The following is a 16,705-nucleotide window of genomic DNA, read 5'->3' as shown; positions in this document are numbered from 1 at the left end:
ACAGGCAAAATCCCTCCCCCTGAAAGAACTGCGTTGTGCTCAAGTTTAATTTGTAAAGCTCAGTGTGGCAAAGGAGGAATGGCACCAGCTCGTGCCAGGCATGGCCCAGGCAAGTCCCACCCCAGTTCAGACTGGCGATGCTCCTGATTACTCTGTGCCTGCACCCTTCTCATTCTAGTTAATACACCTCAATCCTGACTAACAATGACCTTTGTTACACCACACGTGGACCTCTTCCAAGCGAGCTGAGCCTCCTATTCTTTTCCTAAAATCTTGAGATCATTAGATGTAGGCTCACAAGAAGGGAACCTTTGTGGCACGCGCTCCAATAGCTGCAGAGGCACGCAGAATTAAGAGCTTAAATTTAAGAGTCTGGTTAATATGCCTCAGTTGTGCTCGTCTCACTAGAGAAAGGCAGGGTAACAAATGCCAGGAGCATCTCTGTTTGGTGCAGGCTGAACAGGGCAACAGGGTGCTACCTGCAAAAGCAGCTCTAAGAACAGGGCATGGACCCTACAACATATCCCTGCCCACTGTTCTCTCAAAGCAGGAATAAACAGACTTTTTTTTACCCTTGCTCAGGCTTCCTGCTTTACCTCCTTCTCCAGCAGTGTGGTCAGGTGCTGCTTTGCCAGCCCCTCATCCCGGTCCTCAGTGTGGGCAAGGTGCAGGGGAGCAATGGGGATCTGCTTCTCCTCCCTCAGTGGGGTGGTCTCCACCTGGTGCCACCGCTGCTCGATCTCCACGTGGACATTCTGTGGTTTCATGTCCACGGGGACAGGCAGGATCCGATCCACCTCCATCTTCAGCGTCTCCTCTGGTCCTGTTCCATCCACCGTGTCAACCATCTCGAAGCGTTTGCGCCGCTCCTCACGTCGCCGTGCCCTCTCCCTCTCCAGCTCACCCGGGTCGGTGTCGGCGGTGCTGCTGTCCCTGGAGAAGGCGGAGGTGCCACTCTTGGAGGAGTCAGCGGCATTGGCGCGCTCCTGAGCCAGGGCTTGCTGGATGGGGCGGAACTCAGCCCAGTCGAAGGTCTTGGATCGCCCTTCTCGCCGGCGCTCCCGTGCACGGCTCCGCTTCTGCTCCGGGTCCAGCTCAGTTTGCTCCGTGTCCGGCTTCTCGCTGGGCTTTGGGCTGGGCTCAAAGGATGAGCTTGTTTTGCTTTTCTCCTCTGGTAGGGAGCTGCGGGGACAGAGAGAGGGTAAAAGAAAACATAAATGGGTGCTCAAGGCATCCAGGCATTTCCACGCATGCCTTCAAGAGCTGAGTGGAGAGGGGCTGCCAAAGCCCAAGCCAAAGCCAGGTGTGTGCCCCCCTGCCTGTCCATCTCCCATCACCTCTCGGGCACAGCAGCCCTTCCTCAGGTTGTGCCAGCGTGTGAAGCCACAGTGCAAGCGGCCCTAGGGAGTGGTCGATCCCAATCACACTCCTCCTTGGCAGCCACTTCAGCGCTGGCAGTGGCCCCAAACCACCCTCATGGGCTGGGAAGAGGCTTCAAGTGCTCCTCCAGCAACTGCCCACAAGCACACACTAATCAGCATGGCCACACCGTGGGCGAGCAGGGAGGATGCCACCAGTTCCAACAAAGTCAGCCTGGCTTCAGCACTGTGAAGAACCACAGAGCAACTCTAAGATGCCTTTGGTAACTGGGGCTCTGTATTCCACAAGCTCAGCAGAGTCAGGCTGTGAACAGAGTATAAAACTTCTCCGTGCCACTACATACAATGAAGGCACATATCTGCCATGGGTGCCACAGTTGGTGCAGCAAGGAGTGCAAGAGTTACACAACACACCACAGCCATCCCCCAAAATGCCATTTTTCAAGCAAGGAATGGCTTTCGGTGCTGAGTTAGAGGGTTGAGAGGGGAGACATACTCGTCAAGCAGGGAAAGAGAACAGGGGAGGGCAATACTGATTCCAACCTACAGGCAGCCCGTGATGCAATACTAGCTCATTAGAGGCAGACATGCCAGCCTTGGAACATGCAAATCAAAATTAAAATGAAGAGAATAGCCACGTGTTAACCTTGCGGAGGAATCCTCTCCCAAGAGAACAGCAGGTGTTTGCTACCAGGATCCCCCCAGATGCCTCCTGCAGCACAGCCCTTGGGCCCAATGTCCTGCACAACCACGGGGTTCCAGCACAGCCCAGCTGAGCTTTCCAGAAGGGCACAGGGAGCAGAGCCAGAGGGCAGCTGTCTGGGCCCTTCACTGCAGGCAGATCAATGCTCACAGTGCTCCACAAGCACATGCACACCACTGGGCCCAAAGGCAGCAGCACAGAAGGGCTCCTCCAGCACAGAGATTAAACCTCGCTCCCCAGAACAAAGACTGGAACAGAACCACATGGGTCCAGGGCCAGTATCTTCCAATGCACCTCCATCCATGATCAAACCGCAGGCTCAGTAGAGCTGGGTTTCAAAAAATTCTGGTAGTCACAGGCTGAGACCAGCTTGGAGATAACTCCTTCCTCAACAAACCCAAAGGCACCACGATGGAAAACACACTCCATACCCACAAGAAGATGCTGCACGACTCCAGAGCACACTCCCAACCCAGGTGCTCAATGTGCAGTGAGTCAGTGATTACAGCTACATTTTAAGTAAGTAAAACAGAGAGGAGATAGAGTCTTAAAATGGAGAAGAGCAGTAGGAAGAAAACGAGTCCTGCCGCCCCTCAGATGTTGCTGGGGAACAGAAAGGACATTGCTCTGAACACCTCAAGGAAGAAGCCAGAAGTTGGACTCGATCCTTACAGGTTCCTTCCAATTCCAGATATCCAAGGACTCTATGAACCTCAGCATGCTTAAAGGGCCATCACTGCGTAATTAGCACCTCTGCAGATGGCAGGGCAGAGAGCAGGGCAGCACCCACCCCCTGGGGTGCTGCCACACGCTAGGATATAAACAGTAATTAAGACTTGAGTAACAAGGAAGCACACACTGGGCCCACTGGAGATGTGGAAGAGGGCGATGGGAGCCAGCAGCCCCATCCCAAGCTGCTCACAGGGTGAGGATGCCAACAATGCATCAAAGGCACCCAACGGGCTGTGCTACATTGCACTCACACCGCAGCCCAAGGGCTTGCCAAAGAGCCCTGGTGCACGCAGAGCTGCAGCTCAGCACCGCGCCTCACCCCCACGTGCACCCCACTTAAAAGCAGCCCAGTGAAAAACAACATGAGTGCAGCTATAGAGCCCTCATCATCAGCTCGGGGTTCAGAGTTGCCTTCTGTTTATGCAGCATAACAAGTTACTGCATGACTGGCACCCAGACCTTCTCTGTGCAGTAAAGCCAAGTCAAACCACACCACGTGGGCTCAGAGAAGCAGACGGTGAGCACAGGAGCACCGAGATGCAGTAACCTGCTAGGCTATGCACAGACATGGCTCTTTAAAGGCTGAGAGGTCCCCTCAAATTTCCTTGGTCTTCATCTTCACGTCTAGTCACAGCAGAAGGTACCAGTGTGGGGGAATCAAGTGTCAACACCAGGTTGCTTCTTCCCTTCTTTCTGGCTTTTATTAAAAAGAAAAATAAAGGGGGAAACAAAATAAAAGTAAAATAAGAAAAAGAAATGAAAACTGCAGAACTTCCCATCCGAGGTGCAGAAAAGGAGAAGCATGCAGTGAATCACAAGATATACAAACCACAACATGTTAATACAGGAGAGAACACAGTTTTCCAACCTGGGCTTCAGCACGGATAGTTTCAAAGAGAAGTTTTTCCTGGGATTGCATGGAAATCAAACACACAGAGGAGTGAAGAGAGAGGTGGCTTCCCTGACATCCCGTGAACCCACTGGAGCTTGGGAACAGGTGCCAAGCAGGGTGGGCATAAGGGCTGGAGCATCCCCAGCCAGCGGAGCCAGTGAGAACAGCCATGCCACCAAGGCAGGGGCAAATCTGGCAAAACCCCACTGGCTGCAGCCACAATAAGGACAGGAGACAGTGAACGCCGTGTCTGTGTCTGGGAAGCCCATACGAGCGTGGCTGGCATGGTTGGTTAGCTGTGAAGGGCTCAAACACCCTTTCCCTGCAGCCTCAAGTGCTCACAGCTGGTTCGCAGGGAACCAAGGGGCCCCTTCCTCTGGCACTGGTGGCAGGAGGAGACATGGATATTGCTAAAGAGCAAGGGGAAGGAGCTGCTGCTAGCTGGAATATCGGAAGGGAGGCGGTTTGCTGGATGGAGTTTAAAGTCTATCAGAGCCAAAGAGCTTCTCCTCCAGCCCTGTGACCCGCAGCGGGGCCAGGCAGCTCATGCTGAACAGTAGCCAGAGGAAAGGGGGAACCCAGCACAACTGAATCCAAGTGGTTTCACAATACCTGGTGGGAATCCAGAGGAGCCTTGATATAGGAACAGTATTTCATATTCCTACGCACAAATTAAAGCCACATTTTCAACCTTCTTTGAAAACTGCACCCATAAGAGCAACTCAGCATTACCAGCATCCCCACAGAGCATATCCACATCAAGCCCAGAGAGGGGGATGTAAGAAAAAGCCAGAGCTTCCAGGGGCAGGCAGGCTCAGAAAGAGGAAAGCACAGGGACAAGAAAGAGCTCCTTCTGCACAGCAAACCAGTGTAAGGGCCATGACCCCCCTCACCTCGTTACATCAGGCGCAGTGGTGGGGCGAACGTGCTTCATGATGGTCTGAATCCAGTTGCGGCGGATGCCAGACGTCATGGCAGAGAGGGTGAATTCCCCTTCCTTCGTCTGAGAAGAGCAGGGATCAGCTTAGAGCCCTGGGCTGCACCCACCAGCTCCTTCCCGCACACCCCACAGCCACCCCAAGCACCCAGCACTGAGCATCCCTGCCCCACACCGTCCTTACGTGGATCTGGAAGCCGTAGTTCCGCTGAACTGGGTACTCAGTGACGTCATAGCACGTTGACAAATCAATTTCTCCATCCAGGTCTGCTGCCTGGAGGGAGAAGCGAGAGGCAAAGGATGCTGTAACTCACAAATCTAAAGCACCGTGGCTCTGTGCAGGAGGTGCAAGGTAGTGTTTGGTGAGATGTGTTGTAGGGAGACAACAAGCAGGGCTATGGGGAGCACAGAGCTCGGACAGCAATGGGTTTCACCCCACAGAGTGACACCTACCTCCTCTGCCACTGAATCCCGGTAGTATCTCAGGCTTTGGTCAGTCAGCACAAACCAGTGCTTCTTCCACTAGGAAACAACCAGCACAGGGGAGTTACCAGCAGCCTCTCCACTTCCAGCGGGAAGCAGGAATCCACATGTATGAAGCCTGCCCAGGCCACAGGCACCCTGGAGGAGGTGGGAGCTGCCCCAGACTCACCTGCCCATCCTCGTACTGCTTTGTCAGCCAGCCCTTCTTGAAGTTCAGTAGGTCGGGCTGCAAGGAAGGACAGAGGCAGTCAGAGTGGCCACATCCAGCCTGGAAACAGGCAACAGGGTGATAAAACCCAGCACAGCAATCAAAGGAACCAGCAGTGGTGAAGCTGGATCATTACACCGTGTGGGGGCTAAATGTCTGCGAGGTTTTCTTGCACATCAGATGATGTGTACTGTCACTTAATATGCACTTCTTGCACCTTTTTAATACCAAGAATATTGAAGTCATTCTTGTCTACATGAAAAGCCCCACAGAAATGCTAAGCTACTGCATTTTTTGAGAAGTCCTTGAATAAGAGCTGTCCATCCATGAAAAATGTAAATACCATGTATTTACAATGGCTAAGTAATCCTTCTCAGAGATTAGTGTATTTATTTTGTTCCTACAAAGAGCGGACAGAGAGAAAGAAGGGTGTTCTGTGCTTGTTTTGCACTGTTTGCCTCCAGGTCTGTTGAGCTTTTGGAACATGCAAATGGCAAACCTTGTTCTACTAATACTGACTTGAAACTGCACAAGCATTATGGAAGCACTGATGGAAAACTGGGCCACGTATTAGCTCTCCTTACCAATCCAAATGCAAACTTGGCTTGGTACCCATTACTTGAATATAAATCAGTCACGAAGCACTGCCTGTGTTTTAATTTCTGCAGCAGTAGAAAGGAAGAGGCAAAAAGCACAGCTCCAAGTCCCAGCATTAGCCACACCTGATTTGAGTCAAACACAACCATCTACCCCAAGACCAACCACACCAGATGCCCTATGTGTTGGCTAAGAGGAGAGCTGACGAGGAGATTTCTATTGGAGCTGCCTGGAAAAGGCATCCACCCACAGGGCAGAGGACACAACCCCGGTGGCTCACCGTCATGGAGGACTCTGTGGACCTCCTGTCCAGTGACTTGGCCCGGCGGTGCGGGGACAGCGGAGATGCAGACACGTCCAGGATGGAGCCCATGGCTGTCCCTTCACACGTGAAATCCTGTGCAGACAGCAAAGCCTGGGTCAGCTCAGAACTAGGGCAGCAAGTCCTGCTCCCTGGCTCATGGCACAAAAACCCACATATTTTGGGGGCACATCAGGCTCAGAACAAGTGTCAGCTCACTGGCAAGATCTTTTTTCAGGCTTCTCAGGGCATAAGCTGCTCCCAATACACCTAAGCACAACTGGGACTCAGCACCGCCTGTTTCTTTTGTTATTTCATGCCATGAGAATGTGTCCTGCTGTGCCAGATCTGACGTCTCTCTCTTTCTATTCCAGAGGATAGAAAAGAGACAACCTAATTTTCTGCCCTGACCTGTAGCCGGGCCAAGGGAGCAGAGAAGTGAACAGCAAACCTGCATGGGCTGAGCCAGCAGCACTGCTCTGCACATGATCCCACTGTGCTCAACCCAAACCCCAGCATGAGGCCTCAGGGGTGCCACAGTTGTATGGAAATTGCTTACTCGTTTCCGTGGGAAAACCCTCTTCTCACTCCTGCCCTGCCGCGTCTCACTGGAAAGGGCAGCTCCTGCTGGCACGCTTGTCTCCATGTGCTCTGCATTCTCGATGTCTAATGCCTCAAATTTCTCAATAACCTGAGATCTCCTGGAAAACAGAGAGAAAGGGGAAGGCAGAGCTGCTTAAAACGTGGTTTGTGTGGAGCTCCTAAGTCCCGATGCACGAGGGCTGCTCAAGGTCGCTGCATAACTGCTTGACCCATTGCTCCTACAGCCTAATGCTGCAGCTACCAACAACCTGAGACCACAGCACAAAAATCACACCCCACTGGGAGCTGGGCAGCTCCACGTCACCCTGCATGTATCCTGCAAAACATCAGCCCACACAGGTAATGCACCAAACTGGAGCATACACAGGTGCAACCAGCCACAAGTCTGGACATCCTATGTGGGCATCCCCTGCAAATCCCATGCCCCCTGCTAAAACTGGCCTGCAAGGCTGCTGGAGGGAGCAGGAGCACACCTGGCCCCTACCTGCAGCTGGGTCCCCTCAACACATCACAGCACCCAGCTCTCCCAGGATGGAGGACTACAATGGAGCAGCATGCACCCTATAGCAGGATGCTCTCAATAGGCAAAAAACACGCTTCTGCAGGTGGAATTAGAAGTGCTATTTCAGCAGGCAAAGCTGTCTGCTGATCCACAGGAGTGCAAATGACAGAATTCTCTAAGGACCTGCTGGTCTCAAATTGGCACATCCAGGGGTCTGGGCAAGAACCAGCCTCTGGGCTTTGAGCACAACCTGGGAAAGCAAAGCAGTAACCCATACCCAGCTGAGCCCCAAGCTGTGAGGTTTCAATTCCCATTTGAACCTCCCCAAAACACTCAGCCCACAGAGGATCTTAAAACAGCATCTGGACACCTAAAATCAGGAACCTTCAACGTGCATGAAAATCGTAAGGGCAACCACACGAGGGAAAACAGGTCATCCAAAAACATTTTTGTTTTAACACTTCACAAATAATAATAATTAAAGAAAAAGGAACAGCAGATTAAAACTTAAAAAAATAATAATAAATTAAATTAAAAACCATGAGATGCTTTGTTTTAAACTAACACTGCACCAAATCCCATCAGTCCGGCACATTACAAGCACAGCTCAGCTCAGTGGGAGCTGCTGCTCAGAGCCAGGATGCCAGGAGCAAGGAACTGAACTGGGCCGGGGAAGGGGGGGGGCAGCTTTGCTTCTTAAATCCACATCTCTAATGTTTCTGGGGGAACATCTGTTCAGCTTCTGCTGCCTCCCAGGTTGCAGAGTGGGAGCAGACAGATCCCAGTGCTCATACACAGCTCTCTCTATCTCCCCTGGATGTTCTGCTCGGGTGAGATGTGTGTCACAGCACCCAGCTCACAGAGCACTGATCCACAACCTCCATCACCAACATGTGGAGAACTGTTTTGGAGATGACTTTTTAACCCAGCCATCCCCCTTTTCACCCCGGCCCAAACCTCTGAGACTCAGTTTAGGAGGGAGGAAGAGGTTCGTGAATTAACGTTATCTGTGCCCTAACAGATGAAGGCCTGAAGAAAAACAAATCAAGAGAAAAAAATAAAGTAAAAACAAAACAAAACAAACATATAAACAAAATCAAAAGCAGGTTGATTTCTCATGAAAAGGGGCTGCACCACCAGGTTGTTCTACGGCTTGAGATTGAGATGAGATGGTAGCGAAGCAGGCGAAGTAAAGGCGGACACGTCACACAGCAACACAGCAGGAGAAGGTGGAGAGCAACAAGACCTGGAAGAAAACAAGGCTGGAAAATGAATGAACAGAAGAGGAAATTATTTATCCGCATCTACATACAAAACAAAAATCAAAACCATTCCAGTAATTCATCATTGAAAAAGGAGGAGGGAATTAAAAAAATAATTAAATAATAATTTAAAAAAAAAATCACTGCAACCCAATCACAGCCCCAAGGGTTAATGTCATTCTGATCACAGGAAAGAATTGTGGGTCCCATCAGCTCAGTGTTTCAGAGAGGTTACTGTGAGGGGTCCCTGGGAATACAGCTTCAAGCTGCACTGCAGGCAGGGAGGGATGGAGCGGCTGGAAAGCTGTGCTGCTGCTTGGTGCTGCGCTATGGAACTCATCCCAGGGAGCTCTGCTCATCTCTGCAGGCTGCTTATCTCTGCCAGTCATGCAACCCGAGCTGCAGGTTGAGGCTGTTAGCTGGGGGGGGGGGGGCAGGGGGAAGGAGAGCTCTCACGGCCAACAAGCTGTCACTGAAGCAGTGTTCTTTGACTGGAGGATAGGGCTTATTTGTAGTGGATTCATTCATTATTTAGCAGCAAGAGAGACAGTGAGCCTCAAGATGAGGAATTACCCCCAAAAGTACACAAAAACAAAGAGGATAGTTCTAAAAGGAAAAGAAAGCTCTGTTTTGGAGAGCAGGCAGCCCTGTCTTTGTTGCAGCAGCATCCAGAGCAAAGCCTTACATCCCAACAAGCTCCAGAGAAGGAATTTTGAGAAAGAAAAGTAGCTTTGCTGCTTACTAAGGTTAGAAATAATCGCCAGCCCTTGCTGCACTTTGAGACAGTAGGATCCTGCCAGCACAAGCAGAGCATGGGGGCAGCTGGAAAAGCTGCATTTTCAGAGGCTGCAGCGCAGGAAGCATGCAAGGAAAGCCATGGGAGTGAGCTCCAGGCTCCTGCACCCCGAGGACACCCCATCCAACACCAATGCCCCTCCCCAAAGCTTCCAAAGCTGCAGAGATGCACCAAGATTTATCCCTGCTCTGCTGACACACAGCAACCGGCATCCAAACACAGGATTCAGCTTGCAGCTGCCACAGCCCCTTTTGCTGTGCAAAACAGGCCTCAAAACTCATCTCCAGGGTTTCCAAATTGCTGCCTGGAAACAGCCCCATCTTGCTCAGGGCTGGGATGAGGAAGCAGGGATGTGGCTTGACCCCTGTGGGCTGCAGAGCTGCAGCCCCATCCTGTGTGTGCCAGCAGAGGGAACTCGTACTCCATAGACCCCCACGTGCCAAAATCCCACAGATAAATCCTGCTCAGGGCTGCCTTCTGATGCATGTTTCAGAAGCAACCACGAGCTCAGACGTCTGCATGGGGCGTGGAGTTAAGTGCTGGGAATAAATGATCAACGTGGAATATTTCCAGCACAGTCATGGGCATCAGTCACGTAACAGCTCTTCCTATGGGGAGACAGGGCAAGAGCCTGAAAAACAGCTCTATCTGGAGCTCAGACCACAGGTGTGTCACTCAGGATGGAGTACTGGGTAGTAATATAGCTCTTCTCCATCTGTAGCTCTGATGCTCCCGTGTTGATTTACAGGGGGTTAAAAGGAAGTGGGAAGAAGGGACAAAAACACCCAGATAATCAGAGCAAGCCCGTCTGGCTGCATTGAGAGTCCAAAGGCAAAGCTGAGCCATGCCTGGTGGTGCCCATGGGGTTCATGCATGGGCAAAGGACTTCAGGCAAACGTTCACAGACGTGTTAGTGGGTTACTGAGGAGGAGGATTAGGAATAGTGCAAAACCTGGAGGGAGAAGCAGACCCTGCAGCATGCAAGTGCATTATTGTTTTTGTTCAACCTTGAAAAACACAGCCTGAATTTGGAGGGGGGAGAAAAGAAAATAATGATAGGAATCTGTGAACTCAGTGAACTCGTGTTTATAAAGCAGCCAAACCAAGGTGAGCAGGGCAGATGGGAGCTCTCTGTTGCGATGCTGACCCGCCTCTCTGTGCCCTGCTGAACCCAAGTGGACATGGGTGCCAAATCCCCATGAGCCCCACAGAGCTGCATCCATCACCCCCAGACTCCACACCCTGTGCTGAACCAGGTTCGGTCCCATGGGTACAAGACCCCCCTGCTCCTGTCTCAGTACAGCTCTAAGAAATAGGAGACATTTTGCCCATTTCAATTCAGCAATACATCCCTGCTAAAGGCCCCAGGAGCCCAGCTAAGCTGGTTGAAACAGATTTTCCCCAGGAAAAGGCACCTGCCAGCAGAAAGTACGTGGGGCTGATGTTAAAAAAAGGCACTACCTGGCAGCAGCGTCCTCTTGCAGTCCCCACTACCTGCATGCAAACCTTCCTTCTCTGTCCTGCTGGCAGGTCCCAGTTTCCTTTTGGCATGCTAGAACCCAAAACTGCACAGTGCCCATGGAGGCTGGAGCAAGTGACTGTCAGCACTGGGGACTGTGCAAGCAACCACACAGGGACACAATGTCACCCATACCTGAACCAACATGCTACAAGATGAGCTTATCAGCCCTTCCCTGCCTGGCACCCTTTCCCTCTGAACCCTCAAGGCAGGGAGAAATACAACCCTGTGCCCTGCTCCTCTGCATGCTGCCATTGCTGGAATGGGTTCAGGAGAGGCAGGATCCTGCTGCCAACCCACAGCACGGGCACAGAGCTCCCACACCTGCTCCCAGCTCTCAGATACCAGGTTGGAAAACAGTCCTTTAGGGGCTGTGAAGAAACAAACCAGCAGCGCTGCTGAAATCACACTAGAGAGAACATGCCCAGAGGAAAATCGAGGCGAGAAAAATCAGACTGGCAGATACTCCTCTTGCCTGGGGCCCGTCTCCCAGTTTGTTCTGCTGCCCTCATTGCACCAACACATCTCTCATCCTTCACCTCACCCAATGAGTGCTGAGCATGCCTGCAGATGCCCTCCTCACCTCCTCCGCACTAAGCTTGTTTACAGCCCCGCACCCGACTCTCCTCTCCCAGATTAATGCCGTGACATTTTGAAACCTCTCTCAGCTCATTAAGCAGTTGCATAACGCACCCAGCTCTAACACTGTTTAGAGAGCTAACCTAATTAATGGTGCCAGCTGCCCGCATGTGCCATGCCGGGGAGGGGATAGGGAGGGGATAGGGATGGTGGGCTTGCTTGCAAATGTGGCATCCAAATGTCACCAGGCTGACATCCACTGCTAAGGCCACTGTATTGCCTGGATGGTGTGGATGGGCAACGTGGTTGCCCCAAAATCCACAACTGCTGCAATGCAAAGGGGCCAAAGTAAAAGAGGGAAGATTTAGGTTAGGTGTTAGGAAGGAATTTTCTACTTGGAGTGTGGTAAGGTGCAGGCATTGCTGCAGAGAGTGGTGGGTGCCCCATCCCTGGAAGTGCCTGAGGCCATGGGTGGGCCCTGGGCAGACTGATGGGGGCAGCCAGCCCACAGCAGGGGTTGGAACAGTATGGGCCTCAAGGTCCCTTCCAACACAACCTTTCCACAATTCTATGATTCACAACACAGCCTGCCAACACAACCCTGCATCCAGGGCTGCATTGGGGAGGGCGAGCCCAAACCTTGCTGATGCTGTGAGCATGCAAGAAGGAGGTGAGCCACTCATCCCTTACCTTCTCTCATTGCCAAAGAGCCGGGCCACTTCTTCTCTCCCAGGGCTACGTGCCCGGGTTCTCCGCTCTAGCCGCTTCCTCTCCACCTGGAAGGCCTCACGATTACTGATCCTAATGGCCTTGGGAACGTCGGCCAGGGTGGTGTACTGCCGGCTGGCTTTAAAAGAAAGGGGACGCCCCGATTTTTCAGCTCCCCTTCCTACATCTCTGCTGGAGTCCTTGTGCATGGGACAACTGCTCTTCGAGTCCAAGGAGTTCAGAGAAAAGCTGTGAATCACTCTGTCGCCTGATCGGGTACCTGGGGAAGGAAAGGGCTGGGCATGCTCCTGTGAGGGCGATTTGGGATAACTGTACCTGTTGTTCGGGGTGCTGGGGCTGGGTGGGCTCGGTGGTGGCGGCAGCTGCTGCTCTTCCAGCTTCGAGTCTTGCTTGGTCTTCTCCAAGGAGAAGTAGCCGCTCTCAACACGAGTCTTCCGCCCACAGTCTATCCGGTCCCCATTCATGGAGCTCTCATCTAAGGGACAAGAAAAACACATTCAGTTTCAAGTCTGAGTTTTACTTTTAACAACAACAACAACAAAAAGGCCTTGATTCCAAGCAGGAACAATGCAGGAAATGAGAGCAGGGACAGCCTGAGCCCCTCAGCACCACAGGCTCTCCCACCCTGACCCCAATTCCCACCCTTCTGGCCTGTGCAGAAGGGAAGATGCTTGCAGGGAGCTGGCAATCCTGAGGGCACAGGACACCTCGAGGGCTTACAGGATCACAGCACAGTGTGGGGTGGCACAGTGTTCCCAGGTGGGGACAGCACGAACATTCACGCTCTCTCCCATTAAAAAGCATAAGAAAAGTGTGAATTCTGGCACTTTTCACTTCTGCTTGGTTTTTGATTCAAAGAAACTTAGTAGGCTTAATATAAGCAGGGAAACTTCTCTTTTTTGAGGGGAAGCTTTGTGTGAAAGCCTCCACCCATTCCCACCTCTGTCCCTCCAAGCAGTAGCCACAGCTCCAAGGAAACACAACAGATGCATCAGTCTTTGCACTGGGGAGCAGGAAGAAAGCTGCTCTATTCTGCTCCCATCACACAGATAAAGGAAACTTATCCTCAGCCCAGGGCAGGAAAAATCCCCAGCCCCTATTGTTTCAAGGAGAACAATACTGCAAACCCAAGGCGCCTTCCATGGACTAATCAGGGAGACCAAATATAAACAGGGCCCTGCTGCAGGGGCAGGATGAGGAAGCAGCACTCAGGGCTTGGCAGTCCCCACGCCCCTTGGGCAGCCCCAGGGGGCCACAAAGGTGCTATGAAAGCATTTCCCCCTCTTCATTTTCCTCTCTGTGTAAGGACAGGTGGACCTCAGGAGCCCTCTGTATTTTAATGTATAAGCTTATTCTTACTGAGCAAATTTGCGCTGTTGAGACATTATCTCCATCTCAGAATGACAAAATCACATGGCTGAGGTTGGCAGAAACCTCTGGGTCCACCTGCTCTAACTCCTGCTCAAGCAGGGACATTAGGGTAGGGTGTCCAACCAGGGCAGGGCCACATCCTGGTGGCATCACCTTACCTTCCTTGTTGTCCAAAATGGGATCCTTCAGGGAGCTGGCAGCCCCCTGCACCGGGCTCTGTGCTGGGCTGATGCTGCCACCTGCATCTCCTGACTCTTTGCCCCTCATTTCCTCCTGCCACAACGTGGACTTGGTGGTGGGGACCTTCTCAGCACTGGGGATGTTGCTGCTGGTCACAGCCATCTTCGCAGGGCCAGGCTCCTGGTGGGGACAGGGAACAGTGGGTGAGAGGGGCTCGGTGCCCAGGGAAGCCCTGCCCTTTCCCTGCACATTTACAGTAGTAACACTATCACATGATAAAAAGCACAACAATATAGAGCAGGCTGTGGCAAGTGAGGATAAGCCCAAATGCAACAGCCACAAACACAGAAAAGAAGGAAAAAAGCTGCTCTCCCTTATGAGGGGGATCTCCAGCAAGAGGCACCCTCACCTCCACTGCCAACCATTAATGAGGTCTGGGAAGGGGTGGCTCCCAGCTCCAACCCTTCTCGTCACTCAGGTGCATTGCATACACCTGAGCTCCCCTGGGTTGGCCCTGCCTTCCCACCAGGTGCTCAATCACTGCTTCAGGTCCTGACAGCATTTCTACTCCAGCAGTTTTAGGCAGCACTGCAGCCTTGGTAACTGAAGCAAAGAAGGCACAGCCTTGCCCATGTCCCTCTGTGTGTCCCCGCTTTGTCTGCAGGCTTCACAAACACGGAGCAGCGCCAGGTCCACGTGCCAGCAATGAATTTGCTCAGTGTCATCATGCAGTGTCAGAAAAAAAACCCACCAAAACAGAAATCAAGCTAAAGGATACTGGATGTAGAAGAAAATTAATTCCTTGCCACTAAGCAGCTGCGCTCTTAATTTGTCACAACCGGTTTGTTATGGGCCACTGATACAAAGTAGAAAAACCATCCAGCACTGTAACCCTCTCGGATGCTTCCACTGCATAGCAGGATGCTGCTTTTAGAAAGGAAAACACAGCGTTGCATTGAGGTTATTTCAGACCAATTCCCATCAGGATAAAAGCATGGCTAGCTGCAAGGGGCTGCGTGCATTGGATGGTGATGGCATTCTGGTGGCTCCCTGTAGCAGCCCAGGTTAGATGCAGAGCAGCTTTCCCAGCTCATGTGGGGTTTGGCTTTGTTCCTTAGCAGATGTTTTGCTCTTGTCGTATCAGCAAATGACCTCAGTATGGAAAAAAGTGCCCTCGGAAATTTCATCCTAAAGGAATGCAGTGTTGGAGGTAAATGATCCAGAGGGCAACAACTCACTGGAGGTGCTGCTGCTTGGAGGGGTCGGACATTGCCATGGTCCTTCCAGCCTCAGCCACACTCTGTTCATTGATTCAGAAGCCCAAAGCTGATCGTCAGACATAGATCTTTATATACTCCTTACACACGCCCCCGGATAATTATTTGTAGATATGTATTTAATTAGACACAGAAATGAGGGCCAAAAGGCGCTCTATAAACAAGCTGCGCAATTAACTCTTTGTCTTCCAGAATGAATAGCTCAAAAAGGAGAGTGCCCCAACAGCATTAGATCCAGCCTCCAGTTGCAGTAACTCCACAGCGTGCTGTCCTTACACTCATCTCACACAGCCTGGTGCAAAACAAACCCAAAACAGAGGGCAGCACCTCCAACCCCACATTTCAGCCCCAGATCACGCCTTAGTTTCCCAGGAGCTGAGAGCAGACAGGGCAGCACCCTCCTCCTCCCCTGCATGGCAAACAGTGAAAGAGAACCCTGACCTATTTCTCCTAAGACTTCAAGCTGATTGCAAAGTAAAGGTGAAAACAACTCCAGCATTGCATCCGGCAACCCCTGCCCAAACTGCAGCTGTTGCTGCAAGCTTCAGTTCCCAGCTTCACTCGTGTTGCCCCCACCACAGCATTCAGCAGGGTGAAGGTGCAAAACAATGGGGCAACCTGAAATTGAGCCTCGTGCCCAGGAGCACAGCCAAGCCCTGATGTAACAGGGAGAAGGAAAATGGCATGGGAGTAAGAACAGGCAGAAATATCCTAACTATCTCCTCTTTTTTGGTAGTTGTTAAATCACAAAGGTGTCCATCACTCCCTCAGCAGCTCTCAGACATGATCCGCCACCGGATTAGTGTGCTGCCGCCTTTAGAAAGAAATCAGCCTTTCCCCACCAGCACAGGGAGAGAGAGCTGAACGGCAGCCAACTTCAGGAGAAGCCATTTCACAGAGGGGGATTTGGGGCTGGTTTTCTCCCTGGCATTGATTTGCTGCCTGCATCGGCATGATTTGGGGGATAAAGCAAAGGTGCTTTTACATTTCCCTTCCAGCTCTGCAGTCTGACCACGAGCACCCACAACAGCAAAGCACCCAACCAGCGCCAGGTCCCACACAGAGGCTGGATTTGTAAAGTGAATCTGAGCTATTTTCCAGTAGCACCGCTGCCGTCGCAGGGCTGGGAGCAATGGGATGCTCTGATGGAAAGAGAGCTGCAAGCAGGATGAGGTTTGGGGCACAGCATCCCATGAGGTTGTGAGATGCTGTGCCCCAACCCAATGTGGGAGAAGCATCAGCAGGCTCCATGCTCACCCCATCCCCAAGCACATGGGGAGTCAGGCTGCATGCATGGGGAGTTGCTGTCCTCCCCACAGTCGCTTCCCTTATTTGGTGCTCAGGAGCTTGGATCCTGTACGGTTTCCAAGAAGTTGCCATGGCGATGAAATGCAACCCAGAATGATGTTTTTCTGGCTCTTTGCCCCTTTCTCCTCCTCTCTCTGTCCCCCTTCTTGAACCCAGCCTGGGTTTAGTGCTGGGCTGGGCTTCATGCCCTGCTGCACCAGCTCACTGGGTTGCCCCAAATGCGGCAAGACTGAGGCCAAACAACTCATAACATGCCACAGAGGAGACACCTCCCCTGCAGCATCACTGGAGCCAATGCTCAAGGGGCTGTGATGATCCCATCCCTTGGCAGGGAGTGCCTCAGTCTT

At 52.0% G+C, this 16,705-nt stretch overlaps 1 protein-coding gene across 16 annotated transcripts in view; it reads right to left on the bottom strand.

The window, feature by feature from the left end:
* MPRIP (myosin phosphatase Rho interacting protein) overlaps positions 1–16,705 on the bottom strand; it is a 57,042-nt gene that overhangs the window by 16,524 nt on the left and 23,813 nt on the right. For 7 of the 16 annotated variants that reach the window (XR_014934070.1, XM_085514671.1, XM_085514670.1 and 4 more), the window contains exons 6-14: positions 13,752–13,953; positions 12,538–12,697; positions 6,792–6,933; positions 6,212–6,328; positions 5,296–5,352; positions 5,097–5,165; positions 4,828–4,917; positions 4,600–4,709; positions 597–1,182 (exon numbers count right to left, since the gene is read on the bottom strand). Coding sequence is in view for 15 of the 16 variants with exons in the window: in XM_085514671.1 (XP_085370797.1) it covers positions 597–1,182; positions 4,600–4,709; positions 4,828–4,917; positions 5,097–5,165; positions 5,296–5,352; positions 6,212–6,328; positions 6,792–6,933; positions 12,538–12,697; positions 13,752–13,953 (1,533 nt within the window). In the remaining variant the exon portion in view is untranslated. Of the gene's footprint in view, positions 1–596; positions 1,183–3,682; positions 3,722–4,599; positions 4,710–4,827; positions 4,918–5,096; positions 5,166–5,295; positions 5,353–6,211; positions 6,329–6,791; positions 6,934–12,183; positions 12,698–13,751; positions 13,954–16,705 lie in introns of those variants that run through there. The other 9 variants (XM_085514666.1, XM_085514665.1, XM_032447634.2 and 6 more) reach the window with 5 other exon arrangements.

The sequence above is a fragment of the Coturnix japonica genome, chromosome 13 (assembly GCF_054131305.1).
Source record: "Coturnix japonica strain WE chromosome 13, WE-NBRP24, whole genome shotgun sequence".
NCBI lineage: Eukaryota > Metazoa > Chordata > Aves > Galliformes > Phasianidae > Coturnix > Coturnix japonica.
This window is presented reverse-complemented; position numbering and strand designations above follow the sequence as displayed.